This window comes from Danio rerio, chromosome 15 (assembly GCF_049306965.1).
Source record: "Danio rerio strain Tuebingen ecotype United States chromosome 15, GRCz12tu, whole genome shotgun sequence".
Lineage (NCBI taxonomy): Eukaryota > Metazoa > Chordata > Actinopteri > Cypriniformes > Danionidae > Danio > Danio rerio.
In genome coordinates, this window is record NC_133190.1 from 8,713,394 (window position 1) to 8,731,566 (window position 18,173).

An 18,173-nucleotide genomic window follows, 5' to 3' on the forward strand; every position below is an offset into this window, starting at 1 on the left:
GCACAAGAAAAGAACAGAGGAATAGTTTGACTGTAATTCTAAATGGTGATGCGCTGATCAGGTTTTCCATGGCCAAATAGATTCAGATTTTTACCGGCAAATTCTGTGTGTTTTTCTAACTCGAAACTATAAAAATTTATTATGTGAGCAAAAGGTTTATTTGCTTTATTATAGGCTGAATCTGCAGTGAATTCAAAGCACTGATTTTGGCAATTTATACAATATTGTATACTAATAAAATATGAAGACAAAAATCGAATATTGTGTCATAGAAAGGCTTGTTTGATTGTTCTAGACTTCTTTAAAAAAATCATGAAAACATAAAAAACAAAGATAAACACTAAGCAATAATACATTTCATTTTTTAATGTTAGTCCCTTTATTAATCCGGGGTCGCCACAGCGGAATGAACCACCAACTTTCCAGCAAGTTTTTACGCAGAAAATGCCCTTCCAGTCACAACCCATCTCTGGGAAACATCCACACACACTCATTCACTACGGACAATTTAGCCTACCCAATTTACCTGTACGGCATGTCTTTGGATTGTGGGGAAACCGGAGCACCTGGAGGAAACCCACGCGAAGGCAGGGAAAACTAAACAATAATAAATAAACAATAATAATAATAGAGTAATAAAAAAAATGCTAAAAAAAGGGTATGTAAAGGGTCAAAATAAAATATAACCTGTTGTTTTACTTCCTATACATATTGCATTTTGCACAAAGAAATATGAAATATTTTATTTTAGTAAATAAATTATCCTTTCACCAGGGGTTGAATTTATTTACTGACAAGTTAATTAATTTGATTGATAGATTAATGGATAGGTTAATGGATACATAGATGGATGGGTGGGTGAATGAATGCATTGGCGGATGGATGCATAGATGCATGGGTGGATGGATGGATGCATGCATGTGTGGATAGATGGATGGATGCATTGGTGGATGGATGCATGAATGAATTGGAGGAATGGGTGGGTATATGGATGCATTGGTGGGTGGATGGCTGCATGAATGCATTGGGGGATAGGTGGGTGCATGGAAGCGTTGATGGATGGGGGGATGAATGCATTGGTGGATGTGTGGGTAAATGGATGCATTGGGGTATAATGGATCAGGGTTAATCCATGATTCTTACGGATCACAACCTACATGTCCAGCGGATTACTACTTTTTTTTTACTTGTAAATAAATCCTAAATTTGAAAAGACTGTAGAGAGATCGACTCTCATGTCATTCAAATCACATGTATGAAAGCATTTAGACGTTCCTGTAAAATATAATAATTATGGAAGAAGTTGCGGTGGGTTATTTAGAATGTGGTGTGCTTCATTAAAGATGTTTTCAGTCACTACGTGTTAAGCCTACATCAATGCATTCAGTGTAAGCTGAACGATTAATCATTAAAAGATCGGGATCTCAACAACCACACAACATAAATAATAAATGATGATTTGCAAATGTTTATTAATCTTAAAAGATTTTTTCTTTAGTCTTTTGAGTTAGTTACTGAATGTTTGTGCTTTCATTTTCGTTGGCTTTTATTTCTTCAATTCTATTTTCCAAAGCTAATCCTCTTTGCACTTAAAAAGTTTACAATAAAGCGTGTTAACAAATTTTAAATGATTAATGAAGGAATTATAATGCTTTGACTTGATTATAATGCTTAAACTTAATTGTTTAATCTCATTTACAAACACAGTAGCATATTTAAAGCTGCTGTATAGGCTAATTCTGTCCGTTCGCATCCAGTCCCTTTGTGCCCCCTGGCGGCTTATTTACAAACTGCGGTCATACACTAAAAACAGAGCGGCAGCTGTTTCAAACGGCGGCGGTATATGCTCCGGCGGTAATAGCCACTTTGAACTCTCACCTACTGTATGAAGTTACATAACAGTCAAATAACACAGACGCACTGGGATGACAGTTCATAGTTTAGACAAAACCTGCACTGATGTTTGTGGTAAAGATTAAAATCACCGTCATATACATTAAACTTGACTCAAAAGTGAAAGCTGTAGGCAGCAATTACATTTAACTAACAACCAGCCTCAAATTTAAGCCACTGAATAATTTGATACATCTAGCAATGAAACATGAAGTTTTATTAGTGTAAAACCTAAATCATTCATTGAAAATGATAATAAAATAAATTTGGGTTGTAAAACTTATAATGTTAGATTTCTGCATTTAGTGTTATCAGCAACAGTAGTAGTAACAGTGAATTTTTCAAAGTACTGAACATTTTACTATTTATTTCATTCAGGTGATTATTTCTTCTCTATTTTTATAATAAAATTACAGGTTCTAAGTTCTGTTAAAGCCAAAAGTTTCTTGCAGGACTGTTTTTGTAATAAATGGAAAGCAAAATACATTTTTTTAAAAACTATATTATGATCCGACCCGTGAGATTTGTGATCAGTTACAGCACTAGTGGATGGGTGGATGGACGAATGGATAGATGCATTGGTGGATGGATTGGTGGATTGGTATATTAGTAGATGAGTGGGTGCATGGATGGACTAATTTGTTGCTGGACGAACAAACGGACGGATGGATGGGTTGTTGAATTAATTGATTAATGCCTTGTTTGTTGGATTGATTGATTGATTGATTGGTCAGTTGGTGGGATTTTCAATAAAAAAAATCTTATTAAATCCAAAAAAGTATATTAAAAAAATACATAAAACGTGGAATTTGAGGGGAAAACATTAATTGTTTGATATTGCATGGCTCCATTTGTTTCAGTTCAAGTTAATCAAAATTGTAAACAAAAGAAAAGTGTATATACAAGCCCTTTTCTCTCACACACTTGCGCACACACATAGGAGCCACACAAAATAGCAAAATAGTTGCAAAGTGAAAATTCTTCGACTTTAAGGCATAAAAGAGGCCTATTGTTCCAAAGTACTTCAAAATCTGAAGAGGTTTAAGAAGTTACCACAACTTTTTTGTTGTTAACTTCAGAACCGAGTGATCAGAGCAACACATATCAATCCCAGTCTGGAGTTTCTTGAGTCTCTTCTAGTCGTCTGAATTCCTGACACTTGGTTCGCTCAGTTGACGTGCAGCGTGCTTCAGAGCTGCCCTCAAGACCTTGTTGATTTTGACGCTTGTGCTCATAAGAACCACTCATGTTGCTCAGGGGCGTCTGACGCTGGTTTGATCAAGGGCCGGGCAGCATTTGCACTGGCACCTGCCTGTGTACAATTATTTATGGGCAGGAGAGGAGCTTTGAAGGGGCCAGACAGGTGTGTGAGGTTTGCTAAAGCTGGTATGAGCCACGACACATTGATGTGTGTTCAGCTTGACCCAGTCTTCGTAAAAACACTCCCTAAATAAACCACTTATTCAACAAAAACACCAGACTACAGAGTAGGGAAACAGAGGGCTTAAGACGAGTCAATTGTGTGTACTAGAGATCACATTTTCTTGTTTGTTTGGTTTTTTTAAGCTTTCTTTACAATATACTGTACACTGTAAAAAAAAATATTGCTGCCTTAAAGGTGCAGTAGGTGATTGTGTTCAGAAACATTTTTTGTTTTGCTGGTTGAAAGTCTCTTCACAGTCCAATAGTAATGAATAAAGTAAATGCTCTAAATGTAGATTTATATTCTGGGTAAGGCATAAAACTAATAAATATTCATCCAGTTAAATATTGTCAGGTCAACATCTCCCATAATTCCGATAAGTAGCCCAAACTGTCCGTCAGCAAATGTAGATTTGGGTTTCTGCACATCTCCGTTCACGCATATCTGCCATTAGCGCTTGCACGCCTGCATGAGCGCAGCGCGTTCACAACACGTGCACACAAGACAGCCACAGTCACGATAAAAATGAATTTAGTTTTTTTTTTTTTTTTTTTAAATCCTAAATCAACATTGGAGTTACTTTTGCATGCTGGAGGAAGGATGACACTAGCTGAAGTATTTCTATTAAACAGGTAATGCTACGTTTTAAAACTATTTTAGTCACACAGAGCTGATGTAGATGCTGTTGTATCATGAATGGGTAATATGCACAGACTTGTTCAGCCACTGAAATCCGCCGGCGAAATATTGATGTGACTATTTTCAGTTTCATAAGGTCCTTTCACAGAATTGATAAAGTAGATTTTTTAGTTTAACAAGTAAACATCAGTAAATAGCGCCTAACCTGCTTTACTGAGCCGAAGCAGCTTTTACATTCACATTAGTTCATTTTTGAACAATGACAGCCTCCCTATACTGTTTACCAAGCTACTCTGAATATTCCCTCTGAATTAGCATGCAAGTTTGGATTAGTGATAAGTGTGACTCCTGCACGCCACCAGACTACATTTCTAACTGGTAAATGACATGAGCTAGTAGGTTGTCTGCTGTCATGTCACGGGGCACGCATTCTGGATTTCAGGAGGCATGTCTATGAAAAAGTCCCTCCCCTGCCATCCAAAGCTTATATAAATAAAAACTAACTCTAAATATTAGGTTAATCTTTAAGTAACTGAAAAAAATTGTTGAAGTTAAAGCAAAGTGAGTTAAAGCAACATAAAAATAATTGTTGTTGACTTATAATAAATGATTCATTAAATGTATTTCATTATTTTTTAGAGTGTATTATTACAATGTTCACCTGAGCTATAAAAAAGGATCCATGTATAAGAACAAAAAAAAAGCATAGAGTATTACTTTAATGTATGTTCAGAGTAAAACTGAACTTAAATGAAATTAAAAATCACAATCATGAAGTACAACAGATTACACTTTATTATAGTTTCAAGAGCATAACGCATTAAAATCAACAGTGAGAGAAAGAGCCATGTTTACTTTTAAACTTAATTAAAAAATGCAATTGTATAATATTAGCTATTAACCTCATCTACAATTAGAACATAAAAAAATATAATGCATATCACTTTAGGATAAGCTTGTATTAGTTAAAGCATTTACTAACATAAGCAAACAATGAACAATACATATATTACAATATTTGCCCATGTTAGTTAATGAAATTACATTTGTTTATTGTTGGTTCATGTTAACAACAAAAAATAAGGTCAAGAATCTTAGTGTGATTCTGGAGTCAGATCTGAATTTCAGTAGTCATGACAAAATAGAGCTGCACGATTCTGGCTAAAATGAGAACCGCGATTTTTTTGCTTAAAATAAAGATCCCGATTTTCTCACGATTCTGTAGATGTAAAATAAAGGTATTAAAAACAAACATATGTCAACATCGATAATAATATAATGTGTAGGTCTACTGGTTTCTATAAATAATTTTATTCTCCTTATGATAATTCTGATGATGAATTATTATGTTTGAGATATATGCTTGCAATCTGTCATATTAGACAATTTTATTTACTGGTAAAATCAGACATCTGCCATTATCAGATTATATTCAACAATAAATAGGCTATAGTAGTTATACTGACATTGTAAACATTTATTTTCATGCACAACTGTGGGTTCGCTATGAAAGAAAAAACATAAATGCTTGTCGTAATCATAACTCGAAAATGCAATATGCGACATTTAAATGAAGTGCACACTTTCGGTTTCATTTTGACTGCTAAGTGCTTGTTCATACTTCGCGCGGCTCCCAAACGATCACTCTGTGCCACAAATGGAAAATTATTTACGACTGTATTACCTGTTACTCGCAATATTTGCAGGTTCTGTTCACTAAAGTAGACTCCCGCGCGTCTATCATTAAATAGAGCGCACGCGCGCCCTCTCTTTGATAACAGCTCATGGTCAGCAGCTCACGTCACATTGGATTTCCCGGCCGCGAAAACATCATTATATGAAGACAAAAATGACATTTTTAGGTGAATTATACCTTAGAAATACAGTATGTGACTCATTCAACATCATTTGGAGGTGTCAATGTCACTGAGCAACGCATGTGAAACAATGAAAAGACTCGTGCAGCCGCCTTTTCTTCTCTCCTGAACTTGAAAATATGATTGACAGAATCGTAGAAATGCTGGATTAAGATCGTCTAGGGGGTCGAATCGAGATTGCGATCTTTTAACAATTAATTGTGCAGCTCTATGTCAAAGCAGTAAGTAAATGAGCATAATGAGCGTAATCTCAAAAACATTGCAAGAATTAGATGCTTTGTTTCGAGTGAAGACTTAGGCCGCATTTACACTGCACTATTCGAGTGACTCAGTTCCATTTTTTTTCTCCCCATGTGGCACAGATCGGATATGGCCGGTAAGCAGGAACAAATCACAAGGATTCCAATTTACTCAAATCAGATGCAGGCCTTGTTCATATGTGGAAATTTATTCGATATGAATCAGATCTGTGATCTTGCGTCTGCAGTGTAAGCGGGTAGATCGGATTTTCACCTGTTAATGCGAGACGCGGGTCATTAAAAACCATAGCAAATCAATTAAATTCTAACGCTTTCATTTTAGAACAGACTTCAGCAGAGTCCCAAACCTTAAATCTCATACACGAGGACTGAAACAGCTTTTATATTGTTTGCCCATGCTGAAATCCAGGGCATCATGTAAATGATTAGCCTCTGATAAAACAGTAGACGCACCGCTCTTCTGTTCACCCTATTAGAGTGTTTGTTTATCAGAAAACATTGCAGCCTGCAGGAGCTGAGGAAAAGGGTTTCACCACCAAAAACCAATAAAACAAAGTACATCTTGCTTACAAAACACTTCACTGACATCTAATATTTGTTCAGCTTCCATGAAAAAGTTTATTGCTTACAGCATATGCATCGTGGAAGTACTGGACTCTCATCAGTAACTCAGACGTTAAATCAGTTACAACATTGAGTTGTAGCGCCAGGGTATAAGCAGGAATCAAAAAGGTTTTTAAGACTTTAAGACCTTAGAATATTTTAATACCATCGCCACTTCCAAGTTCTAATCAGTATCAAAACTTTAACTTAAACAGTTGTAGTTAATAAATCAATGGAGCACAACCACGCAACAGAACTCAGACGAGCTCAGAAAAAGCAAGGCTTAAAAGAATAAATTATGCGGTTGTTTTCAGCGTCTTTCTCCAACCAGAAGTACACAAACTTACATTTTCCTTTTTTGCCGGCTGTTTCGCTCTGTGGTTTTGCTAAATGTGGAGGGCGTCACATCACCTTCTCATGTTTGTCGCAAATTATGTGACATCAACCAGACAGAGGAGCTTGGCCAGAAGCACCCGGCCCGAACCAAGAGCGTGGATCGAGGAAAATAAATCTATTTATTTATGTTTGTTTGGAGTCAAACACTTTGGACAACACTTGAACAAAATTTAAGACCTCGTAAAAATGCGATTAAGACTTTTTAATGGCCTTAATTTTTTCATAATTGATCTAACAGCGCATATGCTTGGGTTGCAAGATTTTCTAATAATAATTCATAACAAAAAGGTTACAAAGCAAAACAAACAAAACAAGTATTGCTGGTTTTGACATCTTGGCTAATATAAGCACTGCACAAGACTCTGAAATCTCTATTAAAACACTACAGAAGACTCCTGTGATATTATACTGGACTCTTATTTTTGGATTAATATTATATCTGATATGTGTGGAAGCCCAGTCCTGACACATAAAAATATTAATAGTAATAAATAAATAAATAAATAATACTTTTTGGACATTCTAGCAAGAAAATGATCCAAAACACAGCCAAGGAAACTCTCAAATATGTGAATTTCTATTTGGAATTAAAAAAAGTCCAAAACAAACAAATGTTTTCAGAAAAAGAAACTCCAGCCAATCACCTGACTTGAATCCAACAGAAAATACAAAATAAAGATCGGATTATAGATGAGACCTACATCACCATCAAGATTGTAGACTCTGTTGAAGTCTGTGAACAAAACACTCCTGTGCAATTAATGTGGCTTCATTCTCCATATGAGAAGCATCTTTAAGCTGCTATACTTAACATTCTTGCTTTTACTTTTTACTTGCTAATTACTCATTCATTCATTTTCTTGTCGGCTTAGTCCCTTTATTAATCCGGGGTCGCCACAGCGGAATGAACCGTCAACTTATCAAGCAAGTTTTTATGCAGCGGATGCCCATCTAGCCGCAACCCATCTCTGGTAAACATCCACACACACATTCACACACACACTCATACACTACGGACATTTTTAGCCTACCCAATTCACCTGTACTGCATGACTTTGGACTTGGGGGAACCCGCACGAACGCAGGGAGAACATGCAAACTCCACCAAGAAACGCCAACTGACCCAGCCGAGGCACGAACTAGTGACCTTCTTGCTATAAGGCGACAGCACTACCTACTGCGCCACTGCGTAGCCGTACAATAGTGTTCCTCCTAAAATTTTTAGGTACTAATATAGACTTTTGAAGTACCAATATGGACCCTCAAGTACAAATGTGTACCACCCCAGTCAGTGACAGCTCGCGTACCTCTATTTCTAAGAGTGTACACGCTCACATCTATACACACACACTACAGCCAATTTAGCGTATTCAGTTCACCTATAGCGCATGACTTAGGATTGTGGGGGAAACTGGAGCACCCGGATAAAACACATGCCGACATAGGAGAACATGCAAGTTCACACAGAAATGCCAACTGACCCAGCCAGGACTCGAATCAGCGATCTTCTTGCTGTGAGGTGACAGTGCTAACCACTAAGCCACTGTGCCACACAATTGTAGCATCTTACATCTCATAATTATACCAGACTTTTCATAATATCTTGAAATTAAGCTGTCACAATTTTGATATTTTATGTCCAAGAATATCAACTTTACAATAAATGTTTCCTAATTATGATGATTTTGTATCATTCAACCTAACTTAAACTTAATTGTTTTATGTTCAATCCACTTAATTATAACTTATTTAACTTACAGTAAATTGATTGGTGTGGACAACATGATCAAGTTGTGTGGAAGCCTGCCTTTCTTTACCGTGTGTTAAATGATTTGACAACTTGCTACCTTCAAACCTTGATTATGATTTATCTATAATAAAGTATTAATGACTCTCGCATCTTTAACTCTTATTGTTACAATAACAACTCACAGTAGCCTTAATATAATAGAGATGCACTTGCACAGAGAAGTAAAAAAAAAATTTAAGAAAATTCTCAAATTGCTCTCTATAGTTATCCCTGCACTCTATGAGAAACAATTGAGATGTTAAAGAGATTTCCCACATGGGCTCCCTCTCATCCAGAGCAAATGAAAGTAGCCCAGAAATCGGAAACGTTATTAACCTCCATTTTCAAAAGAGTTTTAGGGAACACACTAACAAGAGCGCAGCCTACCTTAATAATCGGACTTTCTTGCATCCCATGCGGTTTTACTCAGTCAAATGGTGACACACATTTCACACGGCATTATTCCTCTTTCCGAACCAGCTCCACAGAGAGGGACAAAATTAGAAACCATGCGTACCATGTTTTTCAGATACCTCGATGGCTACCCCTCAAGACTTTGGTGTTAATTAAAACGATAATGAAGAACTCCATTTCACTTGTCAGTGGTCTCTGTGGCACTAATGAAGGGAGAATGTCGAGTCATAAATATGCAGACGGCGCTACGCGCACTTAATGCGCGCAACAACGCAATTAGACATTGTTATCATTATAATCAAACCTAAAGACGGTGCCATAGGACCATGCATTTCCAGCATTAAAGTGGCGAGCGTACGGTTGCTGACAGTGCCACTCTCTGGATTGCAATTAAGTGGCAACTAATTGGTACAGAGCACTCCGCGTTCTCCAGGCATAAGCAATCAGAAACTGGAGTACCAATTGTGCATCACTGTTTATGTGCTCGAATAAAACCCTGTTAAACTGTAACTATAATTACGAGTGACATTATAATTAGATATTTGAGGTGGTCACCTCAAGTCATCCATCACTTTCCTGTAGGTCTTTGTGTTAATGCGAGCGACCTAATAATACTTCTTTTTCCATTCATTTTAATGGTTGTGTGGGCTCATGAATGGAAGAGTAGTGTACTGCGAACTAAGCCGAACTGAATACTGCTGATGTGGTGGAAGGTATGCGAGAACTTTTGCAACGTAGTAGGTTACATTCTTGCATTGTCATAGGATCTCATTGCAGAGCCAATGCCAAGAGCGTTCCCAACAGGATCCCTGCATTGCAACAATGCAAGATAATAATAAAATAAAACTGCGTCAGATGTTACTCGAGTATTGCACACATGGAACTGAGGGAAATCAAAAATAAAAAAGATATAGCAGGGCTTAATTGAGTGAGCGTTTCACTCTTGTGATGGGAGAAACAAAAGCTTTTTGACACTTTGAACCAATGCAAACCCCAGACACCTGTTTGTCAAAACCATGTAAATAGAACAAAAATGTAACATAAAACATGGATTAAACTGAAACTATAGACCTTTTCATGGCTGCTGCATTGCGGGCGCCATAGCAACCAGCGTCTTCCGGTAGAATGCTAAAAACTTCCGTTTACAGCGTGTACAACTGGTAATTTGTGCTCCGAAAATGGGTTTCAATAACATTTTTAATGGATAACAGAGTGTTTTTGTGAAACACAACTTAGAAATGTGTCTGTTAAAGCCGTTATAATCTGTCACATGTGGTTCAAGCACGTCAGAAATACGAGAAAAACGTTCTCCTAGTTCACGTGTCTAGTGTGTGTGCGTTCCCAGCCTGTCAGCTGTTAGCTCAGCGGCTCTTTAACACACACACACACAGAGAGAGAGAGAGAGAGAGAGAGAGAGAGAGAGAGAGAGAGAGAGAGAGAGAGAGAGAGAGAGAGAGAGAGAGAAAACCAGAGTACTGGTATGAAACTTAACAGGTATGAAAGTCGTGCAATTTACAAAAATGACCAATAAAAGTCTGTTATTGATACTCGGCTGGCTGATTTGTTGTTCATTCTGATCGCGAGTCGTTTGTGTTGTATTTCGTGTGTTGTTTTTACCATGGTTTGTGTTCTTCTGTCATTTCGAAATGACACTAGCCTATATTTTCACTTTGTCACAGTTATTAAATCAGTGTGTCAGTGACACAGTACAGGCTACATGTGTGTGTCAAACATTTTGGTGAATTACATTTGTTTGGGCTGGTTATATATTTGAAATAAAGAGAAAATGTTGACTTAAGCGATGACAAGGCTTCATTTAAACTGCAGAAGATGCAGTCTGACAACGAGGGGAAAACGCCTCACAGCAGCTGTTTTCCCTCCTATTAGATCGCATTTCTTTAAATGATCAGTCCAGGAGATGGTGCTGATGGACAACAGTATTAGTTCAAAGAGGATAAAAGCAGGTAAAATAGATTAAAACTATCGTTTCAAAGCTGTCCAAATGTGACTGTTTACATGCATCAGCTGCCGACCGGAAGTTCTTCGCATTCTCCTTGCGCATACACGCAAAGCATAATGGGTAATTTTGCGTTCCAAGAAAAAGGTCTATAGCCTAACTCTAATGCACAAAGCTTATCTGATAGCATAACATATCACAGTATTTCTCAATTGCTTTGGTACATGTGTGCAAACAGTAAGTACAATTGTCTGTCGTTTGAACTAAATCCATGTTGCTTGTTGATCAAAAGGAGAATCAATCGATTCTCATTTAAACTGTCAAACTTTTCATCCTGTCAGGCATCACACTCAAAATAAATGATTTAATTATCAAACGTTTGGTTATGCACGTTTACACCATAAAATGTCTGATTCTGGTAATTATTCTGCTGCATCACCCAGCCCTAGTAGAAGTTCAAAAGCGGGTCATAAAATAAGAAATCGAAATTCCATTGTTCCTCTGACATATACAAGATCATCGTTCTATAAAGCATTCTGCACATTTTAGGACTACATAGTTAGTCTAAAAACAGCTGATCTTAAAGCAAATATGCCAGTATGACAGTTTGTAAAATGTAATTCATTATGTAACAGGACCTAAACTTCATAGAAGAAGATCAATGCTTGCTTCCACACATCACTGTCTGGTTAGCTCAACCCACTTATTCACACTGTAGTATATAAATAGACTGCGGTACATCCTGGATTGAAGTGCAAGGCATGTGTGTTTTACAAAATGATTTGCTGTTTCTCATATACTGTCCTCTCTGTACTCTGCAAAGTTGTTAATAAGAAAGTGCATGATAATTAAAGAAAATGTCTCTCAAAAGAAAGAGTCAGCTCTAAATCCTCTTATCAAAGTCCTTATATTTTAAAAACTATTTGTTTTGCCAGAGAAAGTGATTGCATTTGCATAATCACCACCTGCCTGCAAAGTACAAACATTCTAAAATAGCCGTTCACCTTTGACACTGAAAAGATATGGAAAGAGAAAGACCAATCAAACAGACTTGGCCAGCTAACCAATCAGCAAAATTGGCTAACACAAGGGAGGAGTTTACAGACCATGAGCCACAAACTGACTCAAACCAACCATATAAAAATTATTACAGATGTATTTATATTAATATGAATTTCATTATAATAAAGAAAGAGTTTGCATATCTTAAATGCATATAAACTTCTTATAGGGTAGTCCCTAATATCTTAATTAGGAAGGAAATTTTCAGAGAGTGTATAAATTGTGTAAAAAGATGACTTTATGAATATTTATGAGTGTTTTTAACAAATAAATAAATCACTAAAGTGAAAAAGGGGCCCAAAAGGGAAGAAACACTTATTCAGAGAGAGAGAGAGAGAGAGAGAGAGAGAGAGAGAGAGAGAGAGAGAGAGAGAGAGAGAGAGAGAGAGAGAGAGAGAGAGAGAGAGACTTATTAAAATTTTTGATATGTACTGTATTGGTTTTGGTAAAAAGGCATATGAAAGTTATAACAGAATTTCCCATGCAAAATAAATGACTGTAATATTATTATTATTATTATTATTATTATTAATAATAATAATAATAATAATAATAATTCTTAGAAGTTGTGGCTAGAAGGGCATCCGCTGCATAAGAACGGGCTGAATAAGTTGGTGGTTCATTCCGCTGTGGCGAGCCCGGATTAATAAAGGGACTAAGCTGAAAAGAAAATGAATGAATGAATATGTATAATAATAATAATAATATTAATAATAATAATAACAACAACAACAACATAATTAACACCATTTTTATTTATCTATTTTATTTAATTACTTTTAATTAGCATGTAATAAAATATAGAACATTCATGCAAAAATAAAACATATAATAAAACAAATTAGACATAATAAAAAAAATAATGACAATGAAGAGAATATTAACACTACAACAAACAATAATAATATGAATGGAATATGAATATCATCATTTATCTAGTTTATTTACTACTACAGCTACTTATAATAATACTAATGCTATTTTTTCTACTACTACTACTACTACTACTAATATTAATAATAATAATAATAATAATAATAATAATAATAATAATAATAATAATAATGATAATAATAATGCTACAAAAAAACTGTTAAAATAGTCTTAATATGAAATATATATTAAAAAAATTAATTGGACCTGCTTTTAGATTATTAACCCTCTACTGCACGGTGTCACCACATGACAACATGGTACTTGTGTCTCTTAAAGACGAACATTATTTTTATTTTATTTTTTTGTTGTAAAGAGTAGACCTTAGAGTAGCCAATGATGTGCTTTGGTTAAGTAACATGACACACAGTGTTTTTCTATAGCGCCATTTCTGAAAGACTGTCTTTTATTGTGAGTAGTTGTTGAATGCAAATGTAAACATGAATAAAAACAAAGGATCAACTTAAGTCAGATCTACAAAAAAATTTCAAACATCGTTTCTAGTAAGTCATGATAACATATTCAAAACAATATTGATTTTTTTGTAAATCGATCAAATGTATGTGTTACCAAATAGTGCAAAAACTAGTGGAACGTGCAATATTGCAATGGCTTAGCTAGCTAGCAAGGTCAACTGTGAACTGTTGTGAAGTTGTAACAATAACAACAAGAATGCTAGTAATTTAATGTTGATTACTTGTATGTTAATGACATTTGCATTAGGATAAAATCTAGTTTAAATGGCAAATGGCAATACTACTTTTGATTAGATATAAATACAGGGAACAGTGCATTAGCGAGCACCACCATGTTCAATGGTAAGTGAAACAAGAAAAGGACAGAACAGGCTCTTCCTGCAGATGAAAGTGAGGATGATATGGGTTTTAGTGACCATGAAAATTATGCAGACTGGACATTTGATAGAGATAGTTCAGGTAAGTTAGCTTAGATGCAGTAAAGACAGGCGTAGTATAGTATAATTTATATAAACACTGTTATAAACTTGTTATTTATTTGTTATAATATTTACTGGAGAAAATATTTATGTTCACTTTATGTTGTATACATGATAATACAATATTAGGGTTGTTTTTAACAATATTCAGCAAAAAAGAATGGAATAAATGAAAGCTTGATTGAATGATGTCATTTATAATTTTTGTCTTAAAGCTTATAACACTGTAACACCAATTAAATCAAAACAAAATTACTAATTATAAGGAAAGTTTTAAATTTGAAATTTCTAAGTTAGATCCACTGTTGAAAATTGTTGTCACATTAAGTACCTTAATTATTAGTAATATTTTTTACTGCTACTAAATGAATAATAGAATAAATAATAATAAAAATACTATTACTACTACTACTACAACTACTACTACTACTACTACTACTAATAATAATAATAATAATGCTACAAAACAAATTACTTTTGTTAAAAAAGTAATAAAATAAAATATATTTTATGAATTCATTGGACCTGCTTTTTGATTATGAAATGTCTTTGTTTCGCAGGTAGATAAGTAAATACATCAGCTAAAAACATAAATAAATAGCATGCAATAAAATTAAGAATATTCATGTAAAAAAGAAAACATTTAATACAAATAATTGTTAGACATAATAAAATATATAGAATAAATAGTAATAATAATTAATATGACAACAAATACATTATTATTATTATTATTATTATTATTATTATTATTATTATTATTATTATTATCAATAGTATTATATAAATATGGATTTCATCATTATTTATCTACTTTATTTATTACTACTACTACTACTACTACTAATCTGCTTTTTTATTATTAAATGTATTAATTTTCCAGGTAGGTAAATAATTACATCAACTAAAAACATTAATAAAATAGCATGCAATAAAATAATTGTTAGATATAAATAATAATAATTGTTAGATATAATAAAAACAACAATTATAATAATAATAACAACATGAATATAAATAAAAATAATAATGTTGATGTTGCAGTTGTTGTTATGATATTATTAATAAAATAATAAATTAACACAAATATTTTAGTCACTGTTTATGTTGCTCTTCATGAATATTGCACAGCAATACAGGAGTCGCACTACTAAAACGCCAACTCTTGTCCTCGACTGTCTAAAACATCTGTTCGCTTCTATTATGTGGGTTTGACTTTTTGAAACGGGTTCATTGCAGAGAAGTGGAGTGGTGAACTGTCATCGCCATCAACACAGTGCACCAGTGGCCATAACAAACATGCACACTGAATAGTGCGCTTACTGTTTTTACACACAGGGCAGCTGCTTATTACTGCATAACACACTGAATTATTATACCAATAATAACTCAGAAGATCTGCACAGATCTGACAGACTGACTGACAGACGCATGTCACTGTGAGTTTTGACGGGAACGGTTCAAAACACTCCCCCGACAACACACAAACAACTGTTAAAAGCGGATTTTACCTCCTCTCGAAGTCCTTTTCAAAGGGCTTGAGGTAGGGATCCATTTGCAGAAGAGATTTCAAGTGAGGAACTGAAATGTTACTCTCCGATTCTGCCATGTTTGCGTCAGACCAGAGCAATCGAGCAGCGACTGTCTCGATTGAAGGTTGAGAGTGCTGCTTTTATAGGCAGCAGTGTGCAGCGTTTGTGGTTTTGCAGTGTGTTTTAAAGCACAAGCTGGTGTTTTTATGTCCTGTCCTTACGGAGACTGGAGGATGTCGCTTTGTGGGCTCGTGTTTTAATGTTTGCTCTTTTAATGACGGTGTGTGGCTTTAAGGGAAGGACTAGGGGATTTGAGGGAAGGCGGAGAGGCGGATCGATGAACTTTTGCCCTTGATAGAAGTTACCATTGATTTTTTATTTTTTATTTTTACCTGAAAAGACCCTCTGCTAAATATCACTGCTGTTACTGTATATACGATACATAATAATCAAGGTAATCAATCATAAACAGGTTATTTTAAATATAATAATGTTTAAATGTAAATCTTAATAACATGACATTATCTAATATGACATTATCGATTTTCTCCATAAATTTTTTTTCTCTTTTTGTTGTTTATTATTTATTTATTCTTTTAATTATTTATTTATTTATTTGTTTAATCTATAGATTTTGTTATATAATTTTAATTTGTTGCCGTTTTATAACTTATAGATCTATTTTTAAACCAATCTATTAATAATAATCATAATAAAACTACTACTTATACAAATACTAATAATAATAATAATATGTGCAGTAGGTAGTGCTGTGGCCTCACAGCAAGATGGTCGCTGGTTCAAGCCTCGGCTGGGTCAGTTGACGTTTCTATGTGGAGTTTGCATGTTCTCCCCATGTTCGCATGGGTTTCCTCGGGTGCTCTTGTTTCCCCCACAAGTCCAAAGACATGCGTACGATGCGGTGCAGGTGAATTGGTTAAGCTGTATGAGAGTGTGTGTGTGTGTGTGTGGGTGTGTGTGTGTGTGTGTGTGTGTGTGTGTGTGTGTGTGTGTGTGTGTGTGTGTGTGTGTGTGTGTGTGTGTGTGTGTGTGAATGGGTGTGTATGAATGTTTCCCAGTGATGGGTTGTGGCTGGAAGGGTATCTGCTGCGTAGAATGTGTGCTGGACAATGGCGGTTCATTATGTTGTGGCAACAGATATACATACATACAGTTGAAGTCAGAATTTTTAGCCCCCTTGAATTATTAGACCCCCTGTTTATTTTTTTTCCCCCAATTTCTGTTTAACGGAGAGAAAAATTTAAAATTTAAAAACCTAAAATGGTTTTTACAAAAATAAAAACTGCTTTAATTCTAGTTGAAATAAAACAAATAAGACTTTCTCCAGAACAAAAATATTATCAGACATACTGTGAACACATATATATATATATATATATATATATATATATATATATATATATATATATATGAATAAATTAATTCTTTTTTATAAATAAATTAAGGACACAGTTTATTAATTTTTAAAATAAGTTTAAATAATGATTAAGTCTAATCAAGCATTCATTGTCATTCCACTATGAACACTACCGCACTATATACATACTATACTAACTATGCATATACTTAGTACACATAACCTAAAATAGACTATTCAAATACTTTTGCATAAGACAGACCAATATTGTGCAATATATTATCCAAAAGCAGTATTATACAAGGGCAAGCACTTTTGACCCATATTGTGGGGCCAGATATTCGTTCATCCTTGATCTTTTATCCTTCAGCTTACTGAATAATATGATGTGCAATGTGTGGCATGTCCACAGAACACAACACCATATGGTTTGGTTACTTTCAAGGTTACATATGCTGTAAAGAGAGTGAGCCTATTTATGTAAACTTCACACACAGAAAGAGAATGCAATATTCATCAGCACATCACCTTTAAGCTGCTTTTATTAAAAAAAAAAAAAAAAAAAAAAAAAAAAGCATTCTTAAAACAATTTTAATGTAATTTCATCGACCACACACAAAAAGAAACTGCTTAAAGGGACTGTGCAGCCCGAAAGAAAAATGTACCAGTAAATGTAAATGTATTGTAATTTAACTATATTCATTTATTTTCATTGCCAAGACTCGAACCAGCAACCTTCTTGTTGTGCTGCCAAACATTAAAGTAAGAGGAGAATAATTTTAAATAAAAACAATTGTAGGTGTTTACCTAGTTTAACCTTCATTAGTTTAACCTTCATTAGTTTGAAGATTAAGGAGAAATCAGAGTAAGTTTTTGGCTTATTTGAACCAGCGACCATCTTGTGAGGTGACATCGCTACCCACTGCACCATCACTCCGCCAAATTAAATTAAATTAAATTAAATTTACTTAAATTTAATTTAATTCATTATATTTAATTTAGTTTTATTCATTTTAATTAATCTTATTTTACATTTTTTATTTATCGCATTTAATTTATTTT

General features: G+C 34.6%; 1 protein-coding gene across 3 annotated transcripts in view; it reads right to left on the reverse strand.

The window, feature by feature from the left end:
* The window catches only part of gbe1b (glucan (1,4-alpha-), branching enzyme 1b), a 252,713-nt gene extending 236,864 nt beyond the window's left edge, over nt 1-15,849 (reverse strand). For all 3 annotated transcript variants that reach the window (XR_012390607.1, XR_012390608.1, XM_068213679.2), the window contains exon 1: nt 15,713-15,849. Coding sequence is in view for 1 of the 3 variants with exons in the window: in XM_068213679.2 (XP_068069780.1) it covers nt 15,713-15,810 (98 nt within the window). In the remaining 2 variants the exon portion in view is untranslated. The remainder of the gene's footprint in view (nt 1-15,712) is intronic.
* Between the last annotated feature and the right edge of the window lie 2,324 nt (nt 15,850-18,173).